Source organism: Hyperolius riggenbachi, chromosome 3, assembly GCF_040937935.1.
Source record: "Hyperolius riggenbachi isolate aHypRig1 chromosome 3, aHypRig1.pri, whole genome shotgun sequence".
Classification (NCBI taxonomy): Eukaryota; Metazoa; Chordata; class Amphibia; order Anura; family Hyperoliidae; genus Hyperolius; species Hyperolius riggenbachi.
The window spans coordinates 99,386,621-99,414,153 of record NC_090648.1 but is presented as its reverse complement, the minus strand read 5'-3'; the positions used below and the strand labels follow the sequence as shown (position 1 = coordinate 99,414,153).

Genomic DNA, 27,533 nt, shown 5'->3' with positions numbered 1-27,533 from the left:
ACCATGATGAACACTTGTTCCTCCACCCACATTCAGGTTTTTAGATGGCCCTTCTTGGGGGAGCTGGAAGATGTGCCCAGTCCTCGGCTCCCCATCTACAGCATTCTCCTCTTCATTAAGTTTATTATTTGCTGAGTTGTCTTGTATTAAAAAAGATGAAAAAAACAAACAAAAAATATGGAAATGTTTTTAAAGTACATGCTGATTTTTTTCCACAAGAGACTGGGAGAAAAAAAATGTTCAGATTAAACAGCAAAATAGTTAAGAATTGAGTCTGATGTGTTTATTGCTTCTGTGTCAGTTAATAATAGTAATCCTAAAGGCTTATTCACACATCAGACTATAGTCTTTGGAAACTGAAAGATCACAGACCAATCTTACCACCCTTCATGTAGTATGAGAGCTATCCTCTACACAGTCTTTTCTATGGAGCTGAACTCCACATCAGAAAAAAATCTTTGCAAGATGCTGCACACACAGATGCTGTACAGACACAAAAGATCCGTTCCTGCAAAAGATCTGTTCCTGCCAGAAATCCATTCCTGCAAATTGCAATGATAGTCTATGAGATCTGCAGATCATCATACACACATGATTTAACTGACATTCATCTGCAGATCAAGCAATCATCTGCAGATCTGAAAATCCATCCTGGTGGATCTGATCTGCAGATGAATGTCAGTTAAATCATGTGTGTATGATGATCTGCAGATCTTATAGACTATCATTGCAATTTGCAGGAATGGATTGCTGGGAAAGCTATCTACAGTAAACGGGAAATACCTAGAAGCAAACTCCAAGCTATAAATGAGCATTCTGAGCAAGAGGAAGCACGGGGAATTCAGGGATGAAAAAAAAGCAGTGTTATTTCAAACAGTCAATAGGCGCCGCTATAGGCCACAATATAAATTGCAGGTATGGCAGCGCACACTGTGTATCTTGGGCACTGGAGTTCAGCTATTATATAATTGAACTTTGGCTTGTGGGGGTGACTACAGTATGGGCCAACTGTGAGTAGCAGCGGTGACTTCAGGTACTGAGTTGTGGCAGGGACATCGTGTTAAGCATAGGTGGGTGGAGGTTAGTGTAAGGCATGAGCAGGATTTACATTTGTGGTGGGAGGTAGGCTTTGGTGGGACGTGGGTGTTTAGTGTTGGAGGGGGGGGGGGTCATTAAGGTTAGGCATTGGTTGGGGGGGGGATTTAACGATATTCTTCTAGTGGCTATTTCAAGCTCCCAAATTTCCGGGTGTCCTTTTTCTATGTACACACGTTATTATTAGGCATAAGGCAGGGATAGGTTAGTATTAGGTATGGGGTAGGGTAGTGTTAAGCATAGGTAGGGAATAGGTTATTATTAGGCATAAGTAGGGGATCGGTTAGTGTTATGGTGGCCATACATGGTACAATAAAATCGTTTGATTATCCCGTTTATTCGATCTAAATGATCGAATCGAATGAAAGTTAAAAATATTTTTTTTTCAATCAAGAAATTCGAACGATTATCCCGTTTTTTTATTAGAAAAATCAGATCGAACATGCTGGAAAAATCTGTATATTCGATCTAACGGAATAATCAAACTAAATTATCTAATCGGAAAAAAAATGAAAAATTGTACCATATATGGCCACCCTTAGTCATAGGTATGGGGTAGGTTAGTGTTAGGCATAGGTAGGGAGTAGGGTAGTGTTAGGCATAGGTAGGGGATAGGTTAGTATTAGGCATAGGTAGGGGGTAGGTTAGTATTAGGCACAGGTAGGGGGTAGGTTAGTGTTAGGCACAGGTAGGGAGTAGGGTAGTGTTAGGCATAGGTAGGGAGTAGGGTAGTGTTAGGCATAGGTAGAGGGTAGGGTAGTGTTAGGCATAGGTAGAGGGTAGGGTAGTGTTAGGCATAGGTAGGGGATAGGTTAGTATTAGGCATAGGTAGGGGGTAGGTTAGTGTTAGGCACAGGTAGGGGGTAGGTTAGTGTTAGGCACAGGTAGGGGGCAGGTTAGTGTTAGGCACAGGTAGGGAGTAGGGTAGTGTTAGGCATAGGTAGGGAGTAGGGTAGTGTTAGGCATAGGTAGAGGGTAGGGTAGTGTTAGGCATAGGTAGAGGGTAGGGTAGTGTTAGGCATAGGTAGAGGGTAGGGTAGTGTTAGGCATAGATAGGGGGTAGGGTAGTGTTAGGCATAGATAGGGGGTAGGTTAGTGTTAGGCATAGGTAGGGGGTAGGTTAGTGTTAGGCATAGGTAGGGTGTAGGTTAGATATAGGTAGGGGGTAGGTTAGTGTTCAGTAGGGGGTAGGTTAGTGTTTGGCATAGATAGGGGGTAGGGTAGTGTTAGGCATAGGTAGGGGGTAGGGTAGTGTTAGGCATAGGTAGGGGGTAGGGTAGTGTTAGGCATAAGTAGGCGGTAGGTTAGTGTTAGGCATAGGTGGGGGTAGGGTAGTGTTAGGCATAGATAGTGTGGAGGTTAGTCAGGGATAGGAAAGAATAATGCAATAGTAAAATATTGGTAACATTACTGATATTCTACTAATGAGAACAGGATAGTTGAATATTGGTAACGTTGCCAATATTCTAATATCTGGTAGATCCGACACTAATTTTAACATGCAGAACTTTGAAATGTATGCACTGCCTAGCCTGGCACAACAAGGTGCAGAAATAATCCGAACTGTCCTTACTTTTCACTCTGCTACTTTTATAAGCTGCTGAGGTATTACAGATCAGATGATGAGAAGAATGGGGAAGGTTATATAGTTACAGATCTGTTTATCAGTGTATGTATGTACGTGAGGTTTCTGCACAACAGCTTATCCTATTTGCTGTGACCTTTGTATATTTTATGGGATTATATAGGTAAGCTTTAACCCTGTGACTGCCAGAGAAGCAGGGAAAATATGGCAGCCCCTGACTTACTCATAGATGTACAAATACAGAAAACATTTCACATTGGAGATTTTGAGGTGGGCAAAGATTCTGTTTGGCTCGCACAGAGCTCAATCCTTGACAAGTCTGCTCAGCACTTCAACTAGCACAGGGCACCAGATTTTATTTAAGACAAACTTAAAAGACACCTGAAGCGAGATGGGAATTGAGGCTGCCATATTTTTTTCCTTTTAAACATTACCAGTTTCCTGGCAGCCCTGCTGATTTATTTGGCTGCAGTAGTGGCTGAATCAAACCAGGAACAAGCATGGACCTATTTCAGTCATACTTCAGTCAGAACCATCTGATTGTCATGCTTGTTCAGGGTCTATGAGTAAAAGTACTAGAGGTAGATGATGGGCAGGACTGCCAGACAACTGGTATTGTTTAACCTCCCTCCCGTTCTAAAAATGTGCTGCGCACGGCAGGGAGGGTGTTTTTTGTATATTTTTTTTTTTTAGCATGTAGCTAGCCTAGCGCTAGCTACATGCTTCCCCCTCCCTGCGGTGTCCCTCCGCATGCGCCGATCGACGCCGGCGCATATGCCCATCTGGAAATCCCGTTCTGAACGGGATTTCCATTAAGGCTTCCCCCATCGCCATGGCGACGGGCGCGATGATGTCACCGACGTCATCAACGCCGTGACGTCAGAGGGAGTCCCGATCCACCCCTCAGCGCTGCCTGACACTGATTGGCCAGGCAGCGCACGGGTCTCGGGGGGGGGGCACCCTCTGATGCGGCTGGTAGCGGCGAATCGGCGCGGAGCGGCGGCGATCGTAAGTGCCACGCAGCTAGCGAAGTGCTAGCTGCGTGTATAAAAAAAAAATATGCATATCGGCCCAGCAGGGCCTGAGGAATCCTCCGCGCCAGGTTACCCCGAGCTGAGCTCGGGATAACCGGCAAGGAGGTTAATAGGAAAGAAATATGGCAGCCTGCATATCCATCTCAGTTCAGGTGTCCTAAGTTTTGTTCATATGCTAACTATAGCTCTTAAAGAGAATCTGTACGCTAAAATTCTTACAATAAAAACACACCATTCAATTCATTATGTTCTCCTGGGCCCCTCTGTGCTGTTTCTGCCACTCCCTGCTGCAATCCTGGCTTGTAATTGCCATTTTTAGGCAGTGTTTACAAACAAAAGACATGGCTTCTAACTAGAGTGTGATAGGCTTGAGAGTAGCTCAGTCTCTGATGCATACAGAGCTTGGAGAGGGTGTGTATAGCTTCTGCCAATGACAAGCAGTGCAGCACATTCCACACATTCCAGCCTCAGCCGACAGAAGAGAGAAGATTAGATCATATAACAGAGATAACACAGCCACTGTGCAACTAGAAAAGGCTGCAGTAACACAGACCACATTAGAACAGGTATAGGAACTTATAGGATAGAAGAAATAAGGCTGACAATTTTGTTACAGAGTCTCTTTAAATGATACCAGAGCCGCAGCACACTTGAGAATTGGGGGGAGCAGGCATGTATGGTGAGCTGCCCTGATCTGCCCACCACTCCCCTCATTCTCCTTCTGACCCTCCACTGCTTTTAAATGCTCTCCGGCACCCTCTTCCAGGTCGCCAGAGTCGGGCATCACTGCGTCTGCGCTGGTTCGACTGCACGCCTCCTACAGTGCGCGGCCATGGCCGAAAGTGCTCTGCGGATGCAAATGATGTCATGATGATGCCATGCGTAGAGCACTCCCGGCCACGGTCAAGCTCTGTAGGACGCATGCAGCTGGGCCAGCGCTGGTGCAGTAATGCCCGACTCCCGCGACCCAGATGAGGGTGCTGGAGGGCATTTAGAAGCAGCGAAGGGGCAGAAAGGAGATCGTGAGAGCAGTGGGCATCAGGGCGGCTCACCATACATGCCTGCCCCCCTGCTTCTCATGTGTACTTCGGTTCTGGTATTCTTCTGCAGCAATCAATTCTAAGCTGAATCGCCGCATCCCTGTGGCAGAATGAGTTATTTATAGCCCTGAAATTGCCCTGCAAACTACCAGGGCTCGCATCATTCTGCTTCCTGGTAGAGGCAGAGCTTTGCCTCTACTCCAGTCAATCTCCACCGATCTCCGCCTCTCCACACCCATCTCAGTCTTCTTTCACTGAAAGGGGCAGGGAGAGGCGGAGATTGACTGGAATAGAGGCAGAGCTACTGCGCAAAGCTCTGCCTCTACCAGGCAGCAGAATGTACAACCTGCAAAGTTGTGGAACTTTGCAGGTCAATTTCATGGCTATAAATAACTCATTCAGCTGCGGCGATTCAGCTTAGCATTACTGTTGAAGAAGGATGAATAAGAAAATAAGGTAAAACAAGACTTCAGTGTCTCTGTAAGCAGGGTTCCCCAACCCTGGTCCCAAGGCCCACGAGTGCATGTTTTGTATGAAGTCACAGAGGTAGTTAAAGGGGCACTACAGGGAAAAAATGTAAAATATGTGCAAACATATACAAATAAGTACGTCTCTTCCAGAGTAAAATGAGCCATAAATTACATTTCTCCTATGTTGCTGTCACTTACAGTAGGCAGTAGAAATCTGATAGAAGTGACAGGTTTTGGACTAGTCCATTTCTTCATAGGGGATTCTCAGCAAGGCTTTTATTCCTTATAAAGATATTCCCTAAAAAGGATTTAAACACTGATGCTGGCCAGCTTCCCTGCTCCCTACACAGTTTTTTGGCAGTTGGACAAAGCATCTGCCATTCACTAAGGGCTGGGGCACACCGAGCGTTTTTTCAGGCGTTTCTTGGATACGCTAGGGTAATATATTTCAATGGGGTGGGTCACACCAGAGCGGGAGGCGTTTTGCTTAAACGCATACTCCCGGGGTGAGGCATTTTTTGGATTGCGGAGGCGTTTCTGCCTCCAATGTAAAGTATAGGAAATGCACAAACCGCTCTGAAACACGCCAGTTCAGAGTGGTTTTACAGTCGTTTTTGTTACAGAAGCTGTTCAGTAACAGCTTTACTGTAACAATATCTGAATTCTGCTACACAAAAACCGCTACCCAAAACCGCAAAATGCTAGCTGAAACGCTTCAGAAAAATAAGAAAAAGCGTTTCAAAATCTGCTAGCATTTTGCGGATCTGTTAGCGAGTTTTGGTGTGCACTGGGCCTAAGGGCTTTTGAAAATAAATAAATCCCTGAGAATCCCCTATAAAGAGATGGACTAGTACAAAACCTGTCACTTCTGTCAGATTTCTACTACCTACTGTAAGTGACAGCAACATAGGAGAAACGTAATTTATGGCTCATTTTACTCCTGAAAAAACTGACTTCTGACTTGTTTACACATATTTTAAATTGTACAGTTTTTCCGCTGTAGTGCCCCTTTAATCAGCTCTGCTGCAACACTAATTACCCCACCTGTGAATGTTTGTGGTTTTCTGCAAAACATGCACTGTTGGTGGGCCTTGAGGACAGGTTTGGGGAACACTGCTTTAAGGAACTATGAATAAAATAGCTTATTGTTATTTTACAATATTCCTTTATAAATGTATTTGAGTGTTTTCCCATTGTAAAATCCTTCCTCTCCCTGATTTATATTCTGAAATTTATCACTGGTGATGACATCTTTAGTACTTACAGGTGTTTGTTTCTAAAAATTCCAAAGCCAGTGAAAATAATGCCTAGTACTCTGGGAGGATAATTCCGCACAGCAAAACAGCCTAGGCTAAGCATCACTGGGAGGGCGGGCCTACATACCAATATACAGCAGTATATAGATATAGAAAGTGTTTCTGATGCTGAAGCCAGGAAAATTACTGTAAAAGTGGGTATCCTGAATAATTTACTGTACCAGTTGCATACAATTTTCAGGAAATGTGCATGCAAACAAGAATTTTTTTGCATCTCATTGACCATCTGTACAGTTGTTGTGGCTTAGGGGTGACGTCCGGCCCCATAACATTTTCTGTTTGTAAAACTTTCAATCCCACCTCCTCAGATGGCACACACGACCTCTGAACTGTATCTCCATGCAGTGGCGTAGCTAAGGGGCTATGGGCTGTGGTGCAAGTTTTTCCCATTTATTAATCTAAGTTCCCGTTTCAATGATCGCCGTCATCAATGAGATGCCTGCGGTCATTGGAATAATGAAAGTAATTTATACATGCATTGCTTCCTGTTAGCGTACTAATAGTATGCTCAGGAAGATAATGAATGAGGACCTCTTGTAGCCAAATGGTAAAATTACACCTACATACATTTATTTTAATAGTGTCATACACATACATTTAAAATGAACCCCTTACCTCCCACGCTCTCTCATAGTTACCCAAATAAAATGTTTGCATAAAAAAAAAATACATACCGTAAATAGTTACCTTAGGAACTGAACTTTAATATGTATGTCAAGAGGGTATATTACTGTTATTTTTGAAGATATGAGCTTTTAATTAATGATGGATGCAAAACTGAAAAAAATGCACCTTTAGGGCTTGTAAACGCTATAAGCGTTTGCTGGTTTTTTAAGCGCTGTCGATTTTGCAAATTGCTCTAAAAGCGCTTGTTTAAATTATTTCCTATGACAGTGCTCACATTTGAGCATTGCGATTTTTTTAAAAATCGCAAACAAATGCGCTACCTGTACTATTTTCTGAGTGTTTTGGCTCAATGGCAGGTATGGGGAAATCGCAAAGCGCTTGAAAAAGTATTTGTATTGTGATTTCCTGAGCGCTTTGCTGAATAAATACATTGTATTTATTCATTTCCAGGTTAAAGAGTTCACTTCCTGACTAACGTCAAGAAGTGAAAAATCAATTGCTCTGCAAAAGCGTTTAGAAAAGCGCTTTTCTAAGCCAAAATCGATCTGATAGCACTTGTAAAAGCGCTTTCAAAATCACCCCATAAATCGCTAGCGCTTGTGATAGCGCTAGCGATTTCTAATGTGAACAAGGCCTTATTTCTAAATAAAATATTGCCGCCATACATTGTACTAGGGAAATATTTTAAATGTTGCAAAAGCTGGGACCAATGGTAAAATAAAATGTGTGGGTTTTAATTATGGTAGCTTGTATTATTTTAAAAACTATAATGGCTGAAATAACTAATTTTTTTCAGTCTTTTATTATTCTTACCTTTAAAATGCATTTACAAAAAAATCATCATGTACCACCCAAAGGAAGCCTAATTGGTGTAAAAAAAAAAAAAGATATAGTTCATTTTGTTGCGATAAGTAGTGGTTAAGTTATTGTCAAATAAAAGGGTGAAAGGTGAAAATAGCTCTGGTTAAGGGGAAAAAAACACTCAGTGGTCAACTAGTTAATATTGGCTGTATGATAAACAGACTGCTGGAGTAAAACTATCCATCAAGCTGTCACTTCATTACATTGGTAATCAGCAGTATTTTGGTAAGAATTGTTGAATCCTCAGAAAGTCTCCATTCTATAAGTGGTGATCATCTGCACTGTATAAATATCCCCCATAGCATTCATTATATTATGCTGCACCAGAGGGGAAAAATGCATTTCAAGCGGACAGAGTACGCCAATGAAAACACAATGGGCCTTTCATGCCCACATGGTCAGTGTGGGCCAGTGGTGGAAGGTTAATGCATGGCACTGTTCCCAGATTTATGCCCACGTGACCCTGCGGCATGTTCTGTAAAAGTCAGAGCTCAGCTGACCTGTGGTTTTCCAGAATAAACTTTTCATTTGATAACACTTGAGAACATGAAACGATGATTTTTGAAGTGATCCAGTAAATCTGGTCTGGGCTTATGCAAAACTGCTGTCAGCTGGAAAACAAGTGCAGCCTTTACTGTGTCATGTTAGATCGTAGAAAAGGGTCCAGTAACATTAGCCAATTGGTGATTTCATACTTTATAATATGAACAAATATTTGATATAATTGGCATATTTCTCATTTTAATTTAGGCGTTTAGGTTTATTGCTCTCCTCAGTTCCTGTCAAACAAGCAAAGGAGGAAAGGTGAAAGAAAAAAAGGTGGGGGCACAGACATCAATCATTTTAAAAAAAATGCAATAAATAGTTTTGTCAACCTGCAAAATTGTCCTTAAAAGAAACCCAAGGTTAAAATGAAACTGATGAGATGAGTAATTGTATCTATCCTCCTACTCCTAAAAAATAGGGTTTTTTTTAGAATCCAGCCGTTTCCTTTTCTTTGTATTGGTTAAAAAAAGAATTTTTAAAATGTTTAATGTTATATTGCCTCATATGCTGACACATTCAATGTCCCAGAAGCTAATATATATGAACCATTGACCTTTTTTATCTATTCCCTGCACTAAGAAGACATTCTCTGCCAGGAAAGTTTTATGGCTATAATGTCTTAGTGTGGGTTACCCTAAAGTCCGACTTAGTCCCGACTTCAGAGAAACTATCACTTGCATACCTAAATGTTAACTCTTTCAGGCAGAGAAAAAAAATACTTTATTTGGTAACTATGGAACTGGAGCTAATGCAAAGCAACCTAGATTACTAAACTGTACTGGACCAAGGCAAAAGAACAATTTTGGCTCTGCCTTTTTTCGTACAGTCCTTCTATTTGCATATTGTTACTATTTTGTTTACTTGGTGAGTCATTTTCTGTTTTTCTCTCAATAATTCTGCACTGCCCTTTTTACCTTTTACTAGACTATGTAAAATTATTTAGCCAACTGTCCAGTGCTTTGAAGTAGAAAATCCTTCCTGTGAGATCATGCTGTGCTGTGTCTGCAAACACTGTGACACCCACTGTCATTTTTCTGACAGAGTGACCCAGACAAAAGCACCATCCGGAGCTACACTGCTGATCTGGTGTGGGGATACTGTTTCTGCTGTAAATTACATGGAGGCAGGTATCCTGGTGAGTATGAGCCAGAGTCAGCGGTTTGGTTACGGTAACACTGCAATGTCAACTCTCACCACTATCTGCTGGTTAGAATACTGTACAGGGCACAGGAAGATCAATGTGTAGGGTAATATATAGATCACAGAATATGCCAAAACTCTGTCACATAATAATAATAATTATTAACATTATAGAAAAGGAACATTAGGGCCTGTTTCCACTACCTCTGAATATGCAGCATTTCGCCACATGTGAGTTGGATGGGGAAACGCTGCCTATTCAGATAATAGGCTTGCCATCCGAATTGCATACCGGTGCTATTCCAGATAACATGCTGCAGTTTTTGGTACCACACATCCAAATTCCTATAGCCCATGCCAGTGGCGGACAAAGCCAACAGTGGGCCCCTGTGCAGAATAAATGAAGGGGCCCCATGTGACTGGCCATAATCATAACAGATTACAGTTGGATCCAAATAAGGTCGATAACATAAAAGTACATGGAGTTAGGTTACATTCTGTAGGCGCTGTGTTTATGTAGCACATATTTCATACTTGTGTAGGACTGGGCCACAAGCATATATCACTGATCCTCCTGGGTCTCAGAGAGAAATACAGAGAAGAGGCTACAGAATAATCATGCCCTAACTGTGATGCAGCTGCATGGGCCCTAGATGGCATGGGGCCCCTGTGCGGCTGCACGGCCTGCACGGGCCTATGTCCGCCTCTGGCCCATGCACTGCTATAGCTATTTGGCTGTGGTTTCACAACAGCACAGGTACCGCATCTGATTTGGAAACGGACGGAGCACCCTAGTGGAGACCGGCCCTAAATCCAGTGATGGAATGTGTATTCAATTCACTTTTTCTCTTAAGTTTTCTCCTAGATTATATTTTCACACTTTCCTAATAAAATACCTTGTAAAGCAAATGTGAAGGGAACCTGAAAAAAAAAAGTTACCGGTAGAAACTGACCTATGGAGAGGGAAGTCTCTGGGTCTAATAGAGCCTTCCAGATCCTCTCTCTGTGCCCTTAATCCAAAGATGTCCCCCAGATGAAATCCCACACCTTTGGGAGTCCTCTGAAGGTTTCCCGAAACACTCGGGTCCCCAAGTGCTTCAGAAAATGGATGGCCCTGTACTGTGTATGTGCGAGTGCGCACTCGAACATGGGCAGAAGCACTCAGATACTCCCGAAGGCATACTCAACCAATTGGAGAATAACTCCAACAGGGTGGACCGAGGGCACGGAGAGAGGACCAGGAAGGCTCTATGGGATTCAGAGCCTTCCCTCTCCATAGGTGAGTGTCTAACTTTTTTTTAAGGTTTCAGCGACAGCAAGCAAGAAAATACTCAGAATTTTGACAGTACTTTTCACCTACTCTGTGGTACCTTTTCAAATGCAAAGTGCTGAAAAGTTATTTAAAGAGAAGATGAAAAATTAAACCCTAGGAGAAAACTTAGGACAAAAAGTGAATTGAATAAGGGCATATACTGTGGAAGCTGCGGTAACTTTGGATATTCCATTTGGATATAAACATGTACAGTATACATCAGTGGCTTACAAAAGTGGCTGGATAGTGTAATGGTTAAGGGCTCTGCCTCTAACACAGGAGACCGGGGTTCGAATCTTGGCTCTGCCTGTTCAGTAAACCAGCACCTATTCAGTAGGAGACCTTAGGCAACTCTCCCTAACACTGCTACTGCCTATAGAGTGCGTCCTAGTCTGGCGCTTTGAGTGCGCCAGGAGAAAAGCGGAATATAAATGTTTGTCTTCGTCTTTTTTATTTATTTTTTTTTGTCTTACTTTGGGCATTTGACACCCGGTGCAGGGTATTAAAAGACACCCCGCCCCCCAAAAAAGGAAAAGAGCGAGTGCGGCATAGTAAGTGCTACGGTGGGTAATGCCAGGTATAGTTGCCCCAGTATAGGTGAGATAGTTGCCCCCAGTATAGTTGCCCCAGTAAATGTAATAAAGTTGCCCTCAGAATAGGTAGCTAGTATAGTTGCCCCAAGTGTAGGTAGTACAGTTGCCCCAGTATAGGTATCTGGTATAGTTGCCCCCAGTATAAGTAGTATAGTCATACCCAGTATAGGTAGTATAGTTGCCCCAGTATAGGTAGCTAGTATAGTTGCCTATTGTATAGTTGCCCCAGGATAGCTAGTACAGTTGCCCCAGTATTGGTAGTATAGTTTGCCCAGTATAGCTAGTATCGTTGCCTCCATTATAGGTAGCATAGTTGCCCCAGTATTAGTAGTATAGTCGCCCTAGTATAGTTGCCCCCAGTATAGATAGTATAGTTGCCCCCAATGTAGGTAGTATAGTTGCCCCAGTATAAGTAGTATATTCGCCCTAGTATAGTTGCCCCCAGTATAGGTAGTATAGTTGCCCAGTATAGGTAGTATATTTATCCGTAGTATAGTTGCCCCAGTATAGTTAGTATAGTTGCCCCCAGTGTAGGTAGTATAGTTGCCCCCAGTGTAGGTAGTATAGTTGCCCCAGTAGAGCTAGTATAGTTGCCCCCAGAGTAGATAATATAGTTGCTCCAGAAGGACAGTGGGGAGAGTGGCAGGGGAAGAACCCCACCTCCTCAATCACCTGGGTCCCCTCCAGATATGCAGCAGGTGCGGCGGGCAGAGAAAAACTCACCTGACTTCCGCATTCCAGGCGCTGGAGCGCTGCATCACCTTCACCTGCCACAGGTCTCCGCCTTCACTCTTGCTCACTGTGCTTCTACTAATCAGGAAGCACAGTGAGCGACATTGAAGGCGGAGACCTGTGGCAGGTGACGGTGATGCAGCGCCCCAGTGCCTGGAACGCAGGAGTGATATGTTATTCTTTGCCCACCTGCCGCATATCTGGAGGGGGGAGAGTGCAGAACGAGGGGACCCAGGTTAGGAGGGGGGGGGGGGGGGGTCTGGGTTGCAGGGTGTCACTGAAGAGCCGGTGCGGCTGTTGAGAGTGAACAGAGGTGGTATGCAGTAACCCTGAAGATAACCTGAGGTCAGGGTTGGCACAGAAGCAACGTGCTATGCCTACAGTTTGATTGCTGAATACCCCGTGTGGTGTATTTGTGTTGATGTCAGACATTGTTTTGACTGACAAAATACAGTTGTGTTGTTTTATTTTAACCTTAAACAGACTCACTGGCTGGTAAATTGTGACCCTTAATGCGATGATCTCCTCTACCAAAATTAGCTAAACACCAGAACTTCCCCCAGAATATCACAAAGATTAAAGAGACAGTGAAGTCTCGTTTTATACCTTATTTTCTTATTCATCCTTCTTCACCATTAAATTCGAAGCTGAATCGCTGCATCCCTGCAGTAGAATGAGTTATTTATTGCCCTGAAATTGACCTGCAAACTTCCAGGGCTCGCATCATTCTGCTTCTGGGTAGAGGCGGAGCTTTGCACAGTAGCTCTGCCGCTACTCCAGTCAATCTCCGCCTCTCCCCGCCCCTCTGTCTTCTCTCACTCATAGACCCTGAACAAGCATGCAGATCAGATGTCTATGACAAATCTGACAAGATTAGCTTCATGCTTATTTCAGGTTTGTGATTCAGATCCTACTGACCAGAAGGATCAGCAGGACTGCCAGGCAACTGGTATTGTTTTAAAAGGAAATTAATATGGCAGCTTCCATAGGTCTCACACCTCAGCTTCCCTTTAATGCCCGACTGGTTTATAGGCTGACACCTTTGTTTAAACAATAAGGGAAATTGTTAAATTGTCTTAAGCAGTGAATGTTATCTCCAGAGGTGGGTGTAAGCTTTATTGAACGTGTCTAAAATAAGAAAGAGATTGTTAGGCCTCTACACACCTATTTCAGTTGACACAGTGATAGGAAGGGATCATCATCGGTTGTTTATCTCAAAGTTCCTTCATTCCTATCTAAAAGGGAGTGTATTTTTTACTAACAATAGCCTGTCACTAGGTCCAGTTTCTAGGTCCGAAAAGAAATACAGTACATTTCATTCACTTGCACTCGTATATAAAAATGTACCCTGACACCTTATAGTTTACAGGTAAAGGGGTAATGTCACTATACAATTCACTGTACCAAGAAAAGCGTTAAAAGTAAGCCTGAACCAAGTAAAATTATTTAAAATAAACACATGATGTACCTGCAAGTGTGGTTTGCCTTCTTAAAAAAGAAGGAATTTGAGATCATTCAGGTTTGAGTGAAAATCTGTGGTTACCCACAATGCACCGCTACTGAAATGCAAATTATCTCTTTATGCCCCTGAAGGCAGGCTTACATTTAGAACCGCTGGTGTCTATCAAGCCTATAGCTTTACATTTTACAGAGCCACACCAACTCCACATGCAGACTGCCTTTTCCAGACTTTTGGTCCTCAGCAGTGCATGGCAGGGATTGATATGGCTGTATGATGTACTTGCAAATTAATATTACATGCTTACCTCACTGTCAGTTCCTCTCAGAAGCTCACCATTTTCTTCTAACAACGATTCCTTCCAGTTCTGACAAGATCTTGTCAGACTTGTCTCTCAGGAACCTGAAAGCCTTAGATCCCTTTTTCACTATATCAGTTGTTTTCGGTTATAACTGAAAGGATAACTGATGTGCAAGGTAATGTACGTTTCCCTATGGCTCAAGTGATATTACTGGTTAAAGCAGTGCTGACCCGGAAGCAGTTACTGAGTCATGGCCATTTTTAAAATGGAGGACGAAGAATTCCACTGATCACAGTAAGCAAACAGTAGGCAGAAGAGGAGAGAGAGATTGATGAGTAGACTACCCGTGAGGTAAGTATGACTTGTGTATTCTTAATTTTATGTTTCAGTTCAGGTGTGCTTTAAGTGCGCAGGGGGCGCATGTAATGCTTACTAGGCTTTACACAAATTGCGTAACATGTAATTACATAATTTGTATGCATGCAATGCCTACATTACATATAACCAGGCATTGCATGTATGACGCAAGTTAAATTACATACCGTGTTACATGATTTTGTGTACTGCTTGCACATGTAAAGTTTACAGCAGCATAATGAAAATAACCCATAGTCTCCATCCAGCTCCATAAGGACAGCAATATCAATACTTACCACCAAAGAAGACAAGGATGGGTATGCCATCTCCCTTACTCTCCCAGACAGCTGTCACAATAATTAGAGCGGTAGGATGGCACTGCAACTGCTTAGTTTCACTGGATTGTAGCTCTCATAGGGGTTGGTTTACAAAGCTTTCTTATTTTCCACCTCAACTGAACCGCGAGTGTTGTGACGTCACGCTGTGGGCGGGGGAGCGGCGTGAACAATGCGATTGGCTGTCACTGGGAGTGAGTTGATCCGCCGGGCAGATTACTTGTGGGTTGGGAGTCGGAGGCCGCTGTATACACACCTGATTATCAGCAGAGGCGGTCGTTATCGGCCGCTCCAGCCAACTTAATGCTGGGAATACATGATGCGTTGCTGCAGCAGATAGATGGATTCAATAGATAATTTCCGACATGTCCAATCTACTGTTAAATCGTTTTGCCACTCGATTTCTGATAGAAGTGAATGGAAAAACAGAAGAAAAATGAGCGGAAGATAAGAGAATTGAGCAGCAGAAACGCATTGTGTATTCCCAGCATTAGTCAGGCTTGTGTACGAGTCTTCAGGAGAGCTAATGCATGAGATAAAAAAATAAGGAGATATAATTAGATAAACAGATAAGGATAGACAAATCATGAGTTACCAGATACCAGATGTGAAAATAGTAACAGAAACTGGGGAGCAGGCAAATACTCTTACCTGTCCTGATGCCTGTCGCTCCCCCCATTCCTCTTTCGAGTCTCCGGAGTGGGGCTTTACTGCGCAGGTGCGGGCCGGACTGCGCACGTCATACAGCGTTCACCCGTGCCCAGGAGCACTCTGCGCATGCGTATTGACGTAACTATGCCATATGCATGACGCCATATGCATGTGCAGAGAGCTCCCGGCCACGGACGCACACTGTAGTACGCACACAGCCCAGCGAGTGCCTGTGCAGTAAAGCCCGACTCCAGCGACCCATAAGAGGGTCCCTGGGGCTTTTAGGCATATTGCGGCGGGGGGGGGGGGGGGGGGGGGGGGGGGCAGAAAGGAGCATGGGGCTAGCGACAGGCATCAGGACAGGTAATAGTATATGCCTGCTCCCCCGTTTCTGTTACTATTACTATTTTCACATCTGGTGTCCTTTAAGTAAAATAAGGAGAGGTAAACCATGAGTTAAGTCAGTTAAGGAGAGATAAATCATTTCAGACCATAAGATGCACTTTTTCTCCCCCAAAAGTATGTGCCCCCACAAGTACTGTACATACAGGTACAGCAACGGTCTCTCTCCTCCACTTCCCCCCGTGTCCTCCTCTATCTCCCCGCCATGGAGCTGCGCTGTGTCCCTGAGTGCAGCTTCAGCGCACTATGGAGAAGAACTAACTTGAACTACTGTCCTTATATTGGTGCCAATGGTCTTGTGGGTGGGACCACGGCTTTTGTCACTGAGGCCAATCAGTGCATTCGCTGAGTAGCAGTAACCTATAAGGTGTCAATGGACATCGTTCTGTTGTTGTTTAAGGAATGAGGCCCACTGATACCTGATAGGTCACTGCTACTCAGTGAGTGCAGTGATCATGGTGACGCTACACTGAGGCACGCTGGGGCACTGCCCCCCCTCCCCCTAGAATCACTGTGCCCCCCTGAATGCCCCCCCCCCCCCTTCCCTGCTCACATACAGTTAACTGCTTCCAGGTAAAAAAAACTCTCAATGTCAGCCTGAGATATGTAGTCCTAAAATAAACCAAGGGTTTTATCTATTTACCATAAATACCTCACAATCCTTGCAAGATCCCTTAGAATTAAAGTATCTCGATGACACTTATTTTTGCAAAAATATAAATTGTATTTTACAGACAGGAAGTAATTCCTTGATTATGTTACATTACGTTCTCAACATTGCATTGACTCTAACTTTTCCCAAGTACATGTTGTGGGTTTTACTATTTTTTTGCAGAGGGGTACCAACAAATTGGGCCATATCTGTCAGTGTTAATTTATTATACTTTCTGTGAAAAAAATGATTAAAAAGTACAGTTACCCTTTAAGCCACTTAGCAGAATTCCCTTGTGTTTCACTTTCATTTAGTTATTCCTCTCTCTCTGGTTTGCCCAGTCATTCTTTCCTTTCCTGGGCTCTGGATCGAATTTTCCTTTTACTTTTATCCCTTCACCAGCATGTGAGTCACCCAGACCCCTCTCGCCTCCCTGTGACATTCTCTCCTTCTCCCACTCAGTATAATCTCCCTCCCTCTATCTCTGTGTCTCTCTGTATAATCACCCTAGCACAGCTCCACTCTCCATCCTTTTTCCTACTATTATCCCTGCCACACATCCCAGTAATCCCTCTCTCCTTCAGCTGTTAAACATTATCTGGGTTCCGAGGGGCAGAGTTCACATCACAGGTGGGTGTGTGCCTCAAATGGGACACGCAGAGTAGGGTGTGTACAGTGTACAATGGAAAAAAATACAGCCGGGGTGTGTATATTTGCAACACCATAGTGCAGGGTGTGTGCTAGCAGGCTGCAGAAATCTAGAAAATACATTTTTTTCCCTGCACATAACTGTGTGACAGGAGATGTCATTGTCAGATCTGGTGTGACGTGCTCTGGGTTGTGTAACTTTTTCAGCGTACGTTTGTTTTGGTGTGATGGGGTGCCAAGAAGCAAGGACTTTGTGAAGGGAACAAGCACTGGGATTGTATTGTGAGTTTCCACTAAGCAGAGAGTTGCAGAGTGCATAGGAGTGTTGTGGTATTGTGTGTGTGAGACTGGCCATGACTGCAGAAGTGCTTGGTAGCTGAGTGACTAGGGAGAGGCACCCATAGCTCTGTACAGGTGTATAGGAGGTGCTCCATGCATTGGATTTTGATGTACTGCATCTCTTCCTCTAGATGGCGCTGGATTGGCTAGAAACCGACCTACCCTTTTCACTGGATGATTTCATTCCTCCACACCTGCAAAAGAAAGAAAGACCCTCCCAGAATTTCAGAAGAGAAGAAGAGCAGGTAAGATTGCATTTTAAAGCCGCAAGCTGGAAAAGGGTTTATTCAGCTGGACATATTAATGTCAGCATGCCATGCTTTAACTATGCTTAATTACAAGGCTAAATCCTCAATGCAGGTAAATCAGGCCTGAGGAAACCTTTGAGGAAACCTGCCTGAGGAAATCTTCTTTGTACCATTAGCAATACTTGTTTGTCAACATACCTCAGACAATCAAGACTGAAGAAATCTGGGGTTAAAAAACTAGAGGTAGGAAAAAAAAATACAAGGTGTGGCATATTTATGAAGAGGCGTGGCTTGAAAAGGGTGTGTCTTATCGGGTAGTTGTGTGGATTATCCTCTGAGTAAGGACAAGAATATATCATTACAGGCAGTTTTTCAGCACCCTGTCAAGGATAGCTAGTTACAGTTATCAACAGGCGCTGCTGCACAAAAGAAGTGCTCTCAGGTTATGAGAAGATGAGTGCATACAAGGCCGAATTTCGACTTTTATGCCCCTAGGGCAACTTTCTTTTGGCTCAACTTCCTTGTGCAGCATTGCTGTCTCATTACATGTGCAGCTTCCTCTTCCACTTGTAATATTCTTTTACAAGAGCCCCTGTCTTTTGTGTACATCGCCGTTGGGCAGAAAGAAACTCACCTTTCCCATGATTTTCACCCTGTTTGAAGCCTCCCCTTGCAATTTATCACCTTCCTTTATATACGCTGCAACTCCACTTCCATGTTTAGCAGCCACCCAAGACCTGGGCCTTTGTGGCCTGCTGTCCTATCGGGGATCAATCATTTCTTGGATTGTTTGGTGTCCTGAGGATCGAAAATAAAGTCTTCATTTATGGCGCCAGTGCCTGGCCTACCTATCTGGTGATAGATTTTTTTTAGTACAGTAAAACTTATGAATTGTATAAAGACAGATCTGACTTTCAAAAACAGAAAAATGGGAATTCTTATTGGCAACACTGTCAGAGGGGAAAAATGAATTCTCAACATTTTTACATTTTGTATGGCTGGAAAGATTTACCAGTAAAAATGACTAGCATTATGAGAACTATCAGTCTTTAGAGTGTTATTTACTGTACAGTATATATTATTGTACCTGTGCAATAACATGGAATTCCTTGATCATGTTTTATTACATTCTCAACAAAAATTTAATTTTACAGCAATTTGCTAAAAAGTTGTAAAGAAAAATGTAAAGTTTTTTTTTATTCTGGCAAGAAATCTGATCGAATTTCCCATTTTTTTCAATCTAATAATTAATCAAGAGTGGTATATTTTTCTGATCCACTTTTTTGAAAATTGGATGTTGTAGGATAGACTGTGGCTTCCCGTGTCTTCCCTACTCACCGTTGCCACACATGGACCCTCTGAACATATGTGACAAGAGCTTGTGTATTAGTGTGGCCGCAAGAACATATCTGCTTGTCCGCATGCGGCTCCGTAGTCCGTACTACTGTTCAGGCCCAGCCTAATGCTACATACACACTTGAAAAATTAATGAAAGATCTCAGACCAATTTTACCCCCTTCCATGTTGTATGAGAGCATCATCTTGAGCTGAACTCCCCATCAGATAAAAATCTTTGCAAGATGCTGCACACAAAGATGCTGTACACATGCAACAGATCAGTATCTGCAAAAGATCAGCTACTGCAAAAGATCCGTTCCTGCAAAATGCATTCATAGTCCATGATATCTGCAGATCCTCATACACACCTTGTTAACCACTTGAGGACCTAGGGCTTTCTACCCCTTAAAGAGAAACTCCGACCAAGAATTGAACTTTATCCCAATCAGTAGCTGATACCCACTTTTACATGAGAAAAATAATGATTTTCACAAACAGACCATCAGGGGGCGCTGTATGACTGATTTTGTGCTGAAACCCCTCCCACAAGAGGCTCTGGTACCGTACGGTACTCCTGGCAAACTGCCACAATGTAACAATGTTCAGACAGGAAATAGCTGCTTACAGCTGTCTGTTAAAGCCAGACCAGCTAGCAACAGCTCCTTAATCTGCCCACAGTAACAATGTCACCATGTAATACATGTCAGAATGTGAATCTGGGAGAGGAAAGATTTTACAATGAGCAAACACTGACTAAATCATGTATACATAATTATTGTAAAAATGAAGCACTTTTTTTATTACATTATTTTCACTGGAGTTCCTCTTTAAGGACCGGCCACTTTTTTTCCATTCAGACCACTGCAGCTTTCACGGTTTATTGCTCGCTCATACAACCTACCACCTAAATGAATTTTGGCTCCTTTTCTTGTCACTAATACAGCTTTCTTTTGGGGCTATTTGATTGCTCCTGCGATTTTTACTTTTTATTATATTCAGCAAAAAAGACATGAATTTTGGCAAAAAAATGATTTTTTTAACTTTCTGTGCTGACATTTTTCAAATAAAGTAAAATTTCTGTATACATGCAGCGCGAAAAATGTGGACAAACATGTTTTTGATAAAAAAAAACCCATTCAGTGTATATTTATTGGTTTGGGTAAAAGTTATAGCGTTTACAAACTATGGTGCAAAAAGTGAATTTTCCCATTTTCAAGCATCTCTGACTTTTCTGACCCTCTGTCATGTTTCATGAGGGGCTAGAATTCCAGGATAGTATAAATACCCCCCAAATGACCCCATTTTGGAAAGAAGACATCCCAAAGTATTCACTGAGAGGCATAGTGAGTTCATAGAAGATATTATTTTTTGTCACAAGTAAGCGGAAAATGACACTTTGTGAAAAAAAAAAAAAAAAAAAAAAGTTTCCATTTCTTCTAACTTGCGACAAAAAAAAATGAAATCTGCCACGGACTCACCATGCCCCTCTCTGAATACCTTGAAGTGTCTACTTTCCAAAATGGGGTCATTTGTGGGGTGTGTTTACTGTCCTGACATTTTGGGGGGTGCTAAATTGTAAGCACCCCTGTAAAGCCTAACGGAATACCTTTGGGTGTCTTCTTTCTAAAATGGGGTCATTTGTGGGGTTCCTATACTGCCCTGGCATTTTAGGGGCCCTAAACCGTGAGGAGTAGTCTTGAAACGAAATTTCTCAAAATGACCTGGGAACCAGAGGACAACGCAGGGGAATAGAAGGTGATGACACAGAGGGACAGGAGGACACGGGGTAAAGGACACACTGGAGTACACAGGGGAAGTAAAGGAGGACACAGGGGTCAAAAGAGGATAAATGGTGGGCAGAAGGGAACACAGGAGGACAATAGGGGAGAACGTCTAGATGCTACTGGAACATGGATGCACCAGGTTTACTATATATTATTTCCCCGGTGTTAACCCTCTAAACCTAGGTGTGTCTTATATTCTGAAAAATCTGGTATATCACACATAGAAAGCATGTATATCACACATCTGTTTATACTATAAGTGAATATAAACAGGTAAAACTCAAAAAATTTGAATATCGTGCAAAAGTCTATTAATTTCAGTCATTCAACTTAAAAGGTGAAACGGATACATGAAATAAGAACCCATTGCAGGACTTTTGGATGAATTAGCTGATTAACCACTTGAGGACCTAGGGCTTTCTACCCCTTAAGGACCGGCCACTTTTTTTCCATTCAGACCACTGCAGCTTTCACGGTTTATTGCTCGCTCATACAACCTACCACCTAAATGAATTTTGGCTCCTTTTCTTGTGACTAATAAAGCTTTCTTTTGGTGCTATTTGATTGCTCCTGCGATTTTTACTTTTTATTATATTCAGCAAAAAAGACATGAATTTTGGCAAAAAAATGATTTTTTTAACTTTCTGTGCTGACAGTTTTCAAATAAAGTAAAATTTCTGTATACATGCAGCGCGAAAAATGTGGACAAACATGTTTTTGATAAAAAAAAACCCCATTCAGTGTATATTTATTGGTTTGGGTAAAAGTTATAGCGTTTACAAACTATGGTGCAAAAAGTGAATTTTCCCATTTTCAAGCATCTCTGACTTTTCTGACCCTCTGTCATGTTTCATGAGGGGCTAGAATTCCAGGATAGTATAAATACCCCCCAAATGACCCCATTTTGGAAAGAAGACATCCCAAAGTATTCACTGAGAGGCATAGTGAGTTCATAGAAGATATTATTTTTTGTCACAAGTAAGCGGAAAATGACACTTTGTGAAAAAAAAAAAAAAAAGTTTCCATTTCTTCTAACTTGCGACAAAAAAAAAAATGAAATCTGCCACGGACTCACCATGCCCCTCTCTGAATACCTTAAAGGGTCTACTTTCCAAAATGGGGTCATTTGTGGGGTGTGTTTACTGTCCTGACATTTTGGGGGGTGCTAAATTGTAAGCACCCCTGTAAAGCCTAAAGGTGCTCATTGGACTTTGGACCCCTTAGCGCAGTTAGGCTGCAAAAAAGTGCCACACATGTGGTATTGTCGTACTCAGGAGAAGTAGTATAATGTGTTTTGGGGTGTATTTTTACACATACCCATGCTGGGTGGGAGAAATATCTCTGTAAATGACAATTTGTTAATTTTTTTTACACACAATTGTCCATTTACAGAGATCTTTCTCCCACTCAGCATGGGTATGTGTAAAAATACACCACAAAACACATTATACTACTTCTCCTGAGTACGGCGATACCACATGTGTGGCACTTTTTTGCACCCTAACTGCGCTAAAGGGCCCAAAGTCCAATGAGTACCTTTAGAATTTCACAGGTCATTTTGAGAAATTTCGTTTCAAGACTACTCCTCACGGTTTAGGGCCCCTAAAATGCCAGGACAGTATAGGAACCCCACAAATGACCCCATTTTAGAAAGAAGACACCCCAAGGTATTCCGTTAGGAGTATGGTGAGTTCATAGAAGATTTTATTTTTTGTCAAAAGTTAGCGGAAAATGACACTTTGTGAAAAAACACAATTAAAATCAATTTCCGCTAACTTCTGACAAAAAATAAAATCTTCTATGAACTCACCATACTCCTAACGGAATACCTTGGGGTGTCTTCTTTCTAAAATGGGGTCATTTGTGGGGTTCCTATACTGCCCTGGCATTTTAGAGGCCCTAAACCGTGAGGAGTAGTCTTGAAACGAAATTTCTCAAAATGACCTGTGAAATTCTAAAGGTACTCATTGGACTTTGGGCCCTTTAGCGCAGTTAGGGTGCAAAAAAGTGCCACACATGTGGTATCGCCATACTCGGGAGAAGTAGTACAATGTGTTTTGGGGTGTATTTTTACACATACCCATGCTGGGTGGGAGAAATACCTCTGTAAATGGACAATTGTGTGTAAAAAAATCAAAAGATTGTCATTTACAGAGGTATTTCTCCCACCCAGCATGGGTATGTGTAAAAATACACCCCAAAACACATTATACTACTTCTCCCGAGTACGGCGATACCACGTGTGTGGCACTTTTTTGCACCCTAACTGCACTAAGGGGCCCAAAGTCCAATGAGTACCTTTAGGATTTCACAGGTCATTTTTGTTTCAAGACTACTCCTCACGGTTTAGGGCCCCTAAAATGCCAGGGCAGTATAGGAACCCCACTAATGACCCCATTTTAGAAAGAAGACACCCCAAGGTATTCCGTTAGGAGTATGGTGAGTTCATAGAAGTTTTTATTTTTTTGTCACAAGTTAGCGGAAATTGATTTTAATAGTTTTTTTTTCACAAAGTGTCATTTTCCGCTAACTTGTGACAAAAAATAAAATCTTCTATGAACTCACCATACTCCGTACGGAATACCTTTGGGTGTCTTCTTTCTAGAATGGGGTCATTTGTGGGGTTCCTATACTGCCCTGGCATTTTAGGGGCCCTAAGCCGTGAGGAGTAGTCTTGAAACCAAATGTCGCAAAATGACCTGTGAAATCCTAAAGGTACTCATTGGACTTTGGGCCCCTTAGCGTACTTAGGGTGTAAAAAAGTGCCACACATGTGGTACCGCCGTACTCAGGAGAAGTAGTATAATGCGTTTTGGGGTGTATTTTTACACATACCCATGCTAAGTGGGAGAAATATCTCTGTAAATGACAATTGTTTGATTTTTTTACACACAATTGTCCATTTACATAGAAATTTCTCCCATCCAGCATGGGTATGTGTAAAAATACACCCCAAAACACATTATACTACTTTTCCTGAGTACGGCGGTACCACATGTGTGACAATTTTTTGCAGCCTAGGTGTGCTAAGGGGCCCAACGTCCTATTCACAGGTCATTTTGAAGCATTTGTTTTCTAGACTACTCCTCGCGGTTTAGGGCCCCTAAAATGCCAGGGCAGTATAGGAACCCCACAAGTGACCCCATTTTAGAAAGAAGACACCCCAAGGTATTCCGTTAGGTGTATGGCGAGTTCATAGAAGATTTTATTTTTTGTCACAAGTTAGTGAAAAATGACACTTTGTGAAAAAAAACCAATAAAAATTAATTTCCGCTAACTTTTGACAAAAAATAAAATCTTCTATGAACTCGTCATACACCTAACAGAATACCTTGGGGTGTCTTTTTTTCTAAAATGGGGACACTTGTGGGGTTCCTATACCGCCCTGGCATTTTACGGGCCCAAAACGTGAGTAGTCTGGAAACCAAATGTCTCAAAATGACTGTTCAGGGGTATAAGCATCTGCAAATTTTGATGACAGGTGGTCTATGAGGGGGCGAATTTTGTGGAACCGGTCATAAGCAGGGTGGCCTTTTAGATGACAGGTTGTATTGGGCCTGATCTGATGGATAGGAGTGCTAGGGGGGTGACAGGAGGTGATTGATGGGTGTCTCAGGGGGTGGTTAGAGGGGAAAATAGATGCAATCAATGCACTGGGGAGGTGATCGGAAGGGGGTCTGAGGGGGATCTGAGGGTTTGGCCGAGTGATCAGGAGCCCACACGGGGCAAATTAGGGCCTGATCTGATGGGTAGGTGTGCTAGGGGGTGACAGGAGGTGATTGATGGGTGTCTCAAGGTGTGATTAGAGGGGGGAATAGATGCAAGCAATGCACTGGCGAGGTGATCAGGGCTGGGGTCTGAGGGCATTCTGAGGGTGTGGGCGGGTGATTGAGTGCCCTAGGGGCAGATAGGGGTCTAATCTGATAGGTAGCAGTGACAGGGGGTGATTGATGGGTAATTAGTGGGTGTTTAGGGTAGAGAACAGATGTAAACACTGCACTTGGGAGGTGATCGGACGTCGGATCTGCGAGCGATCTATTGGTGTGGGTGGGTGATCAGATTGCCCGCAAGGGGCAGGTTAGGGGCTAATTGATGGGTGGCAGTGACAGTGGGTGATTGATGGGTGGCAGTGACAGGGGGTGATTGATGGGTGGCAGTGACAGGGGGTGATTGATGGGTGATTGATAGGTGATTGACAGGTGATTGACAGGTAATCAGTGGGTTATTACAGGGGAGAACAGATGTAAATATTGCACTGGCGAATTGATAAGGGGGGGTCTGAGGGTAATCTGAGCGTGTAGGCGGGTGATTGGGTGCCCGCAAGGGGCAGATTAGGGTCTGATCTGATGGGTAACAGTGACAGGTGGTGATAGGGGGTGATTGATGGGTGATTGATGGGTAATTAGTGGGTGTTTAGAGGAGAGTAAACGCTGCGCTTGGGTGGTGATCTGATGTCGGATCTGCGGGCGATCTATTGGTGTGGGTGGGTAATCAGATTGCCCGCAAGGGGCAGGTTAGGGGCTGATTGTTGGGTGGCAGTGACAGGGGGTGACAGGGGGTGATTGATGGGTGATAGGTGATTGGCAGGTGATTGACAGGTGATCAGTGGGTTATTACAGGGAAGGATAGATGTAAATAATGCCCTGGCGAATTGATAAGGGGGGGGTCTGAGGGTAATCTGAGCGTGTAGGCGGGTGATTGGGTGCCCGCAAGGGGCAGATTAGGGTCTGATCTGATAGGTAACAGTGATAGGGGGTGATTGATGGGTGATTGATGGGTAATTAGTGGGTGTTTAGAGAAGATAACAGATGTAAACAATACATTTGGGAGGTAATCTGACGGCGGGTTTGCGGGCGATCTAATGGTGTGGGTGGGTGATCAGATTGCCCGCAAGGGGCAGGTTAGGGGCTGATTGATGGGTGGCAGTGACAGGGGGTGATTGATGGGTGATAGGTGATTGACAGGTGATCAGTGGGTTATTACAGGGAAGAACAGATGTAATGAATGCACTGGTGAATTGATAAGGGGGGGTCTGAGGGCAATCTGAGCGTGTGGGCGGGTGATTGGGTGCCCGCAAGGGGCAGATTAGGGTCTGATCTGATAGGTAAAAGTGACAGGTGGTGATAGGGGGTGATTGATGGGTGATTGATGGGTAATTAGTGTGTGTTTAGAGGAGAGAATAGATGTAAACAATGGATTTGGGAGGTGATCTGATGTCGGATCTGCGGGCGATCTATTGGTGTGGGGGGGTGATCAGATTGCCCGCAAGGGGCAGGTTAGGGGCTGATTGATGGGTGGCAGTGACAGGGGGTGATTGATGGGTGATTGATGGGTGATTGACGGGTGATTGACAGGTGATTGACAGGTGATCAGGGGGGATAGATGCATACAGTGCATGGGGGGGGGGTCTGGGGGGGGGTCTGGGGAGAATCTGGGGGGTGGGGGGGTGATCAGGAGGGAGCAGGGGGCAGGGGGGGGGGTTATAAAAAAAATAGCGTTGACAGATAGTGACAGGGAGTGATTGATGGGTGATTAGGGGGGTGATTGGGTGCAAACAGGGGTCTGGGGGGTGGGCAGGGGGGGGTCTGATGGGTGCTGTGGGCGATCTGGGGCGGGGGGGGGGAGAAAATCAGTGTGCTTGGTGCAGACTAGGGTGGCTGCAGCCTGCCCTGGTGGTCCCTCGGACATTGGGACCACCAGGGCAGGAGGCAGCCTGTATAATACACTTTGTAAACATTACAAAGTGTATTATACACTTTGTATGCGGCGATCGTCGGGTTAACATCCCGCCGGCGCTTCCGTATGGCCGGCGGGATGTTGCGGCGAGTGAGCGGCGACAGGCGGAGGCGGAGGATCGCGTCACGGATGACGCGATCGCTCCACCCATGCCCAAACAAGGACCGCCGCCATTTGTCAATACGGCGGTCCTTGCGGCGTCTGCTTCCCGGCCGCCATTTGTCTATACGGCGGTCGGGAAGTAGTTAAACAGACATTCATCTGCAGATCAGATCCACCAGGATGGATCTTCAGATCTGCAGATGAATGTCTGTTAAACAAGGTGTGTATGAGATCTGAGATCTGCAGATATCATAGACTATGAATGCATTTTCCAGGAACGGATCTTTTGCAGATACTGATCTTTTGAATGTGTACGGGCATCTTTGTGTGCAGCATCTTGCAAAGATTTGTATCTGATGGGGAGTTCAGCTCCATAGAATAGACTGTGTAGTAGAGTATGGCTCTCGTACTACATGGAAGGGGGTAAAATTGGTCTAAGATCTTTCATTAATTCTTTCAAGTGTGTACACACCATTACTCGCACAGGCACAGTATGGCCACACTCGTGCTAAATGGAACGCAGCCATAAACTAAGGACTGCCACCTGTGGTGGGGTTGATGAGGAAGTGGGAAGGATCCAGGGGCTTCTCTCTCTGTGTGTGCATTTAACTATTGTTTTTCTGCCCACCTTGGGATTGCTTTAATTCCGGATTTCAATCTATGTAAATTTCATGCAAATTATATTTAGCTTAGAACTGGACCAATTGGAAATGAAAGAAAATCCAATTGGTTGGCCCTAATCCAAGCGGCATACAATTTGCATATAAGCCATTGACCATTCCTACTCAGCAGATGAGCAATATATTGCACTGGGTACCCCTGGTGCTGCA

General features: G+C 43.6%; 1 protein-coding gene across 5 annotated transcripts in view; it reads left to right on the top strand.

The window, feature by feature from the left end:
* The first annotated feature begins 17,034 nt into the window (after positions 1–17,034).
* Positions 17,035–27,533, top strand: part of SORBS3 (sorbin and SH3 domain containing 3) — a 101,629-nt gene continuing 91,130 nt past the window's right edge. For 3 of the 5 annotated variants that reach the window (XM_068274675.1, XM_068274680.1, XM_068274674.1), the window contains exons 1-2: positions 17,176–17,211; positions 17,627–17,740. In XM_068274675.1, coding sequence (XP_068130776.1) covers positions 17,191–17,211; positions 17,627–17,740 — 135 coding nt within the window. In that variant the 5' untranslated portion in view covers positions 17,176–17,190. Of the gene's footprint in view, positions 17,139–17,175; positions 17,212–17,244; positions 17,439–17,626; positions 17,741–27,533 lie in introns of those variants that run through there. The other 2 variants (XM_068274676.1, XM_068274677.1) reach the window with 2 other exon arrangements.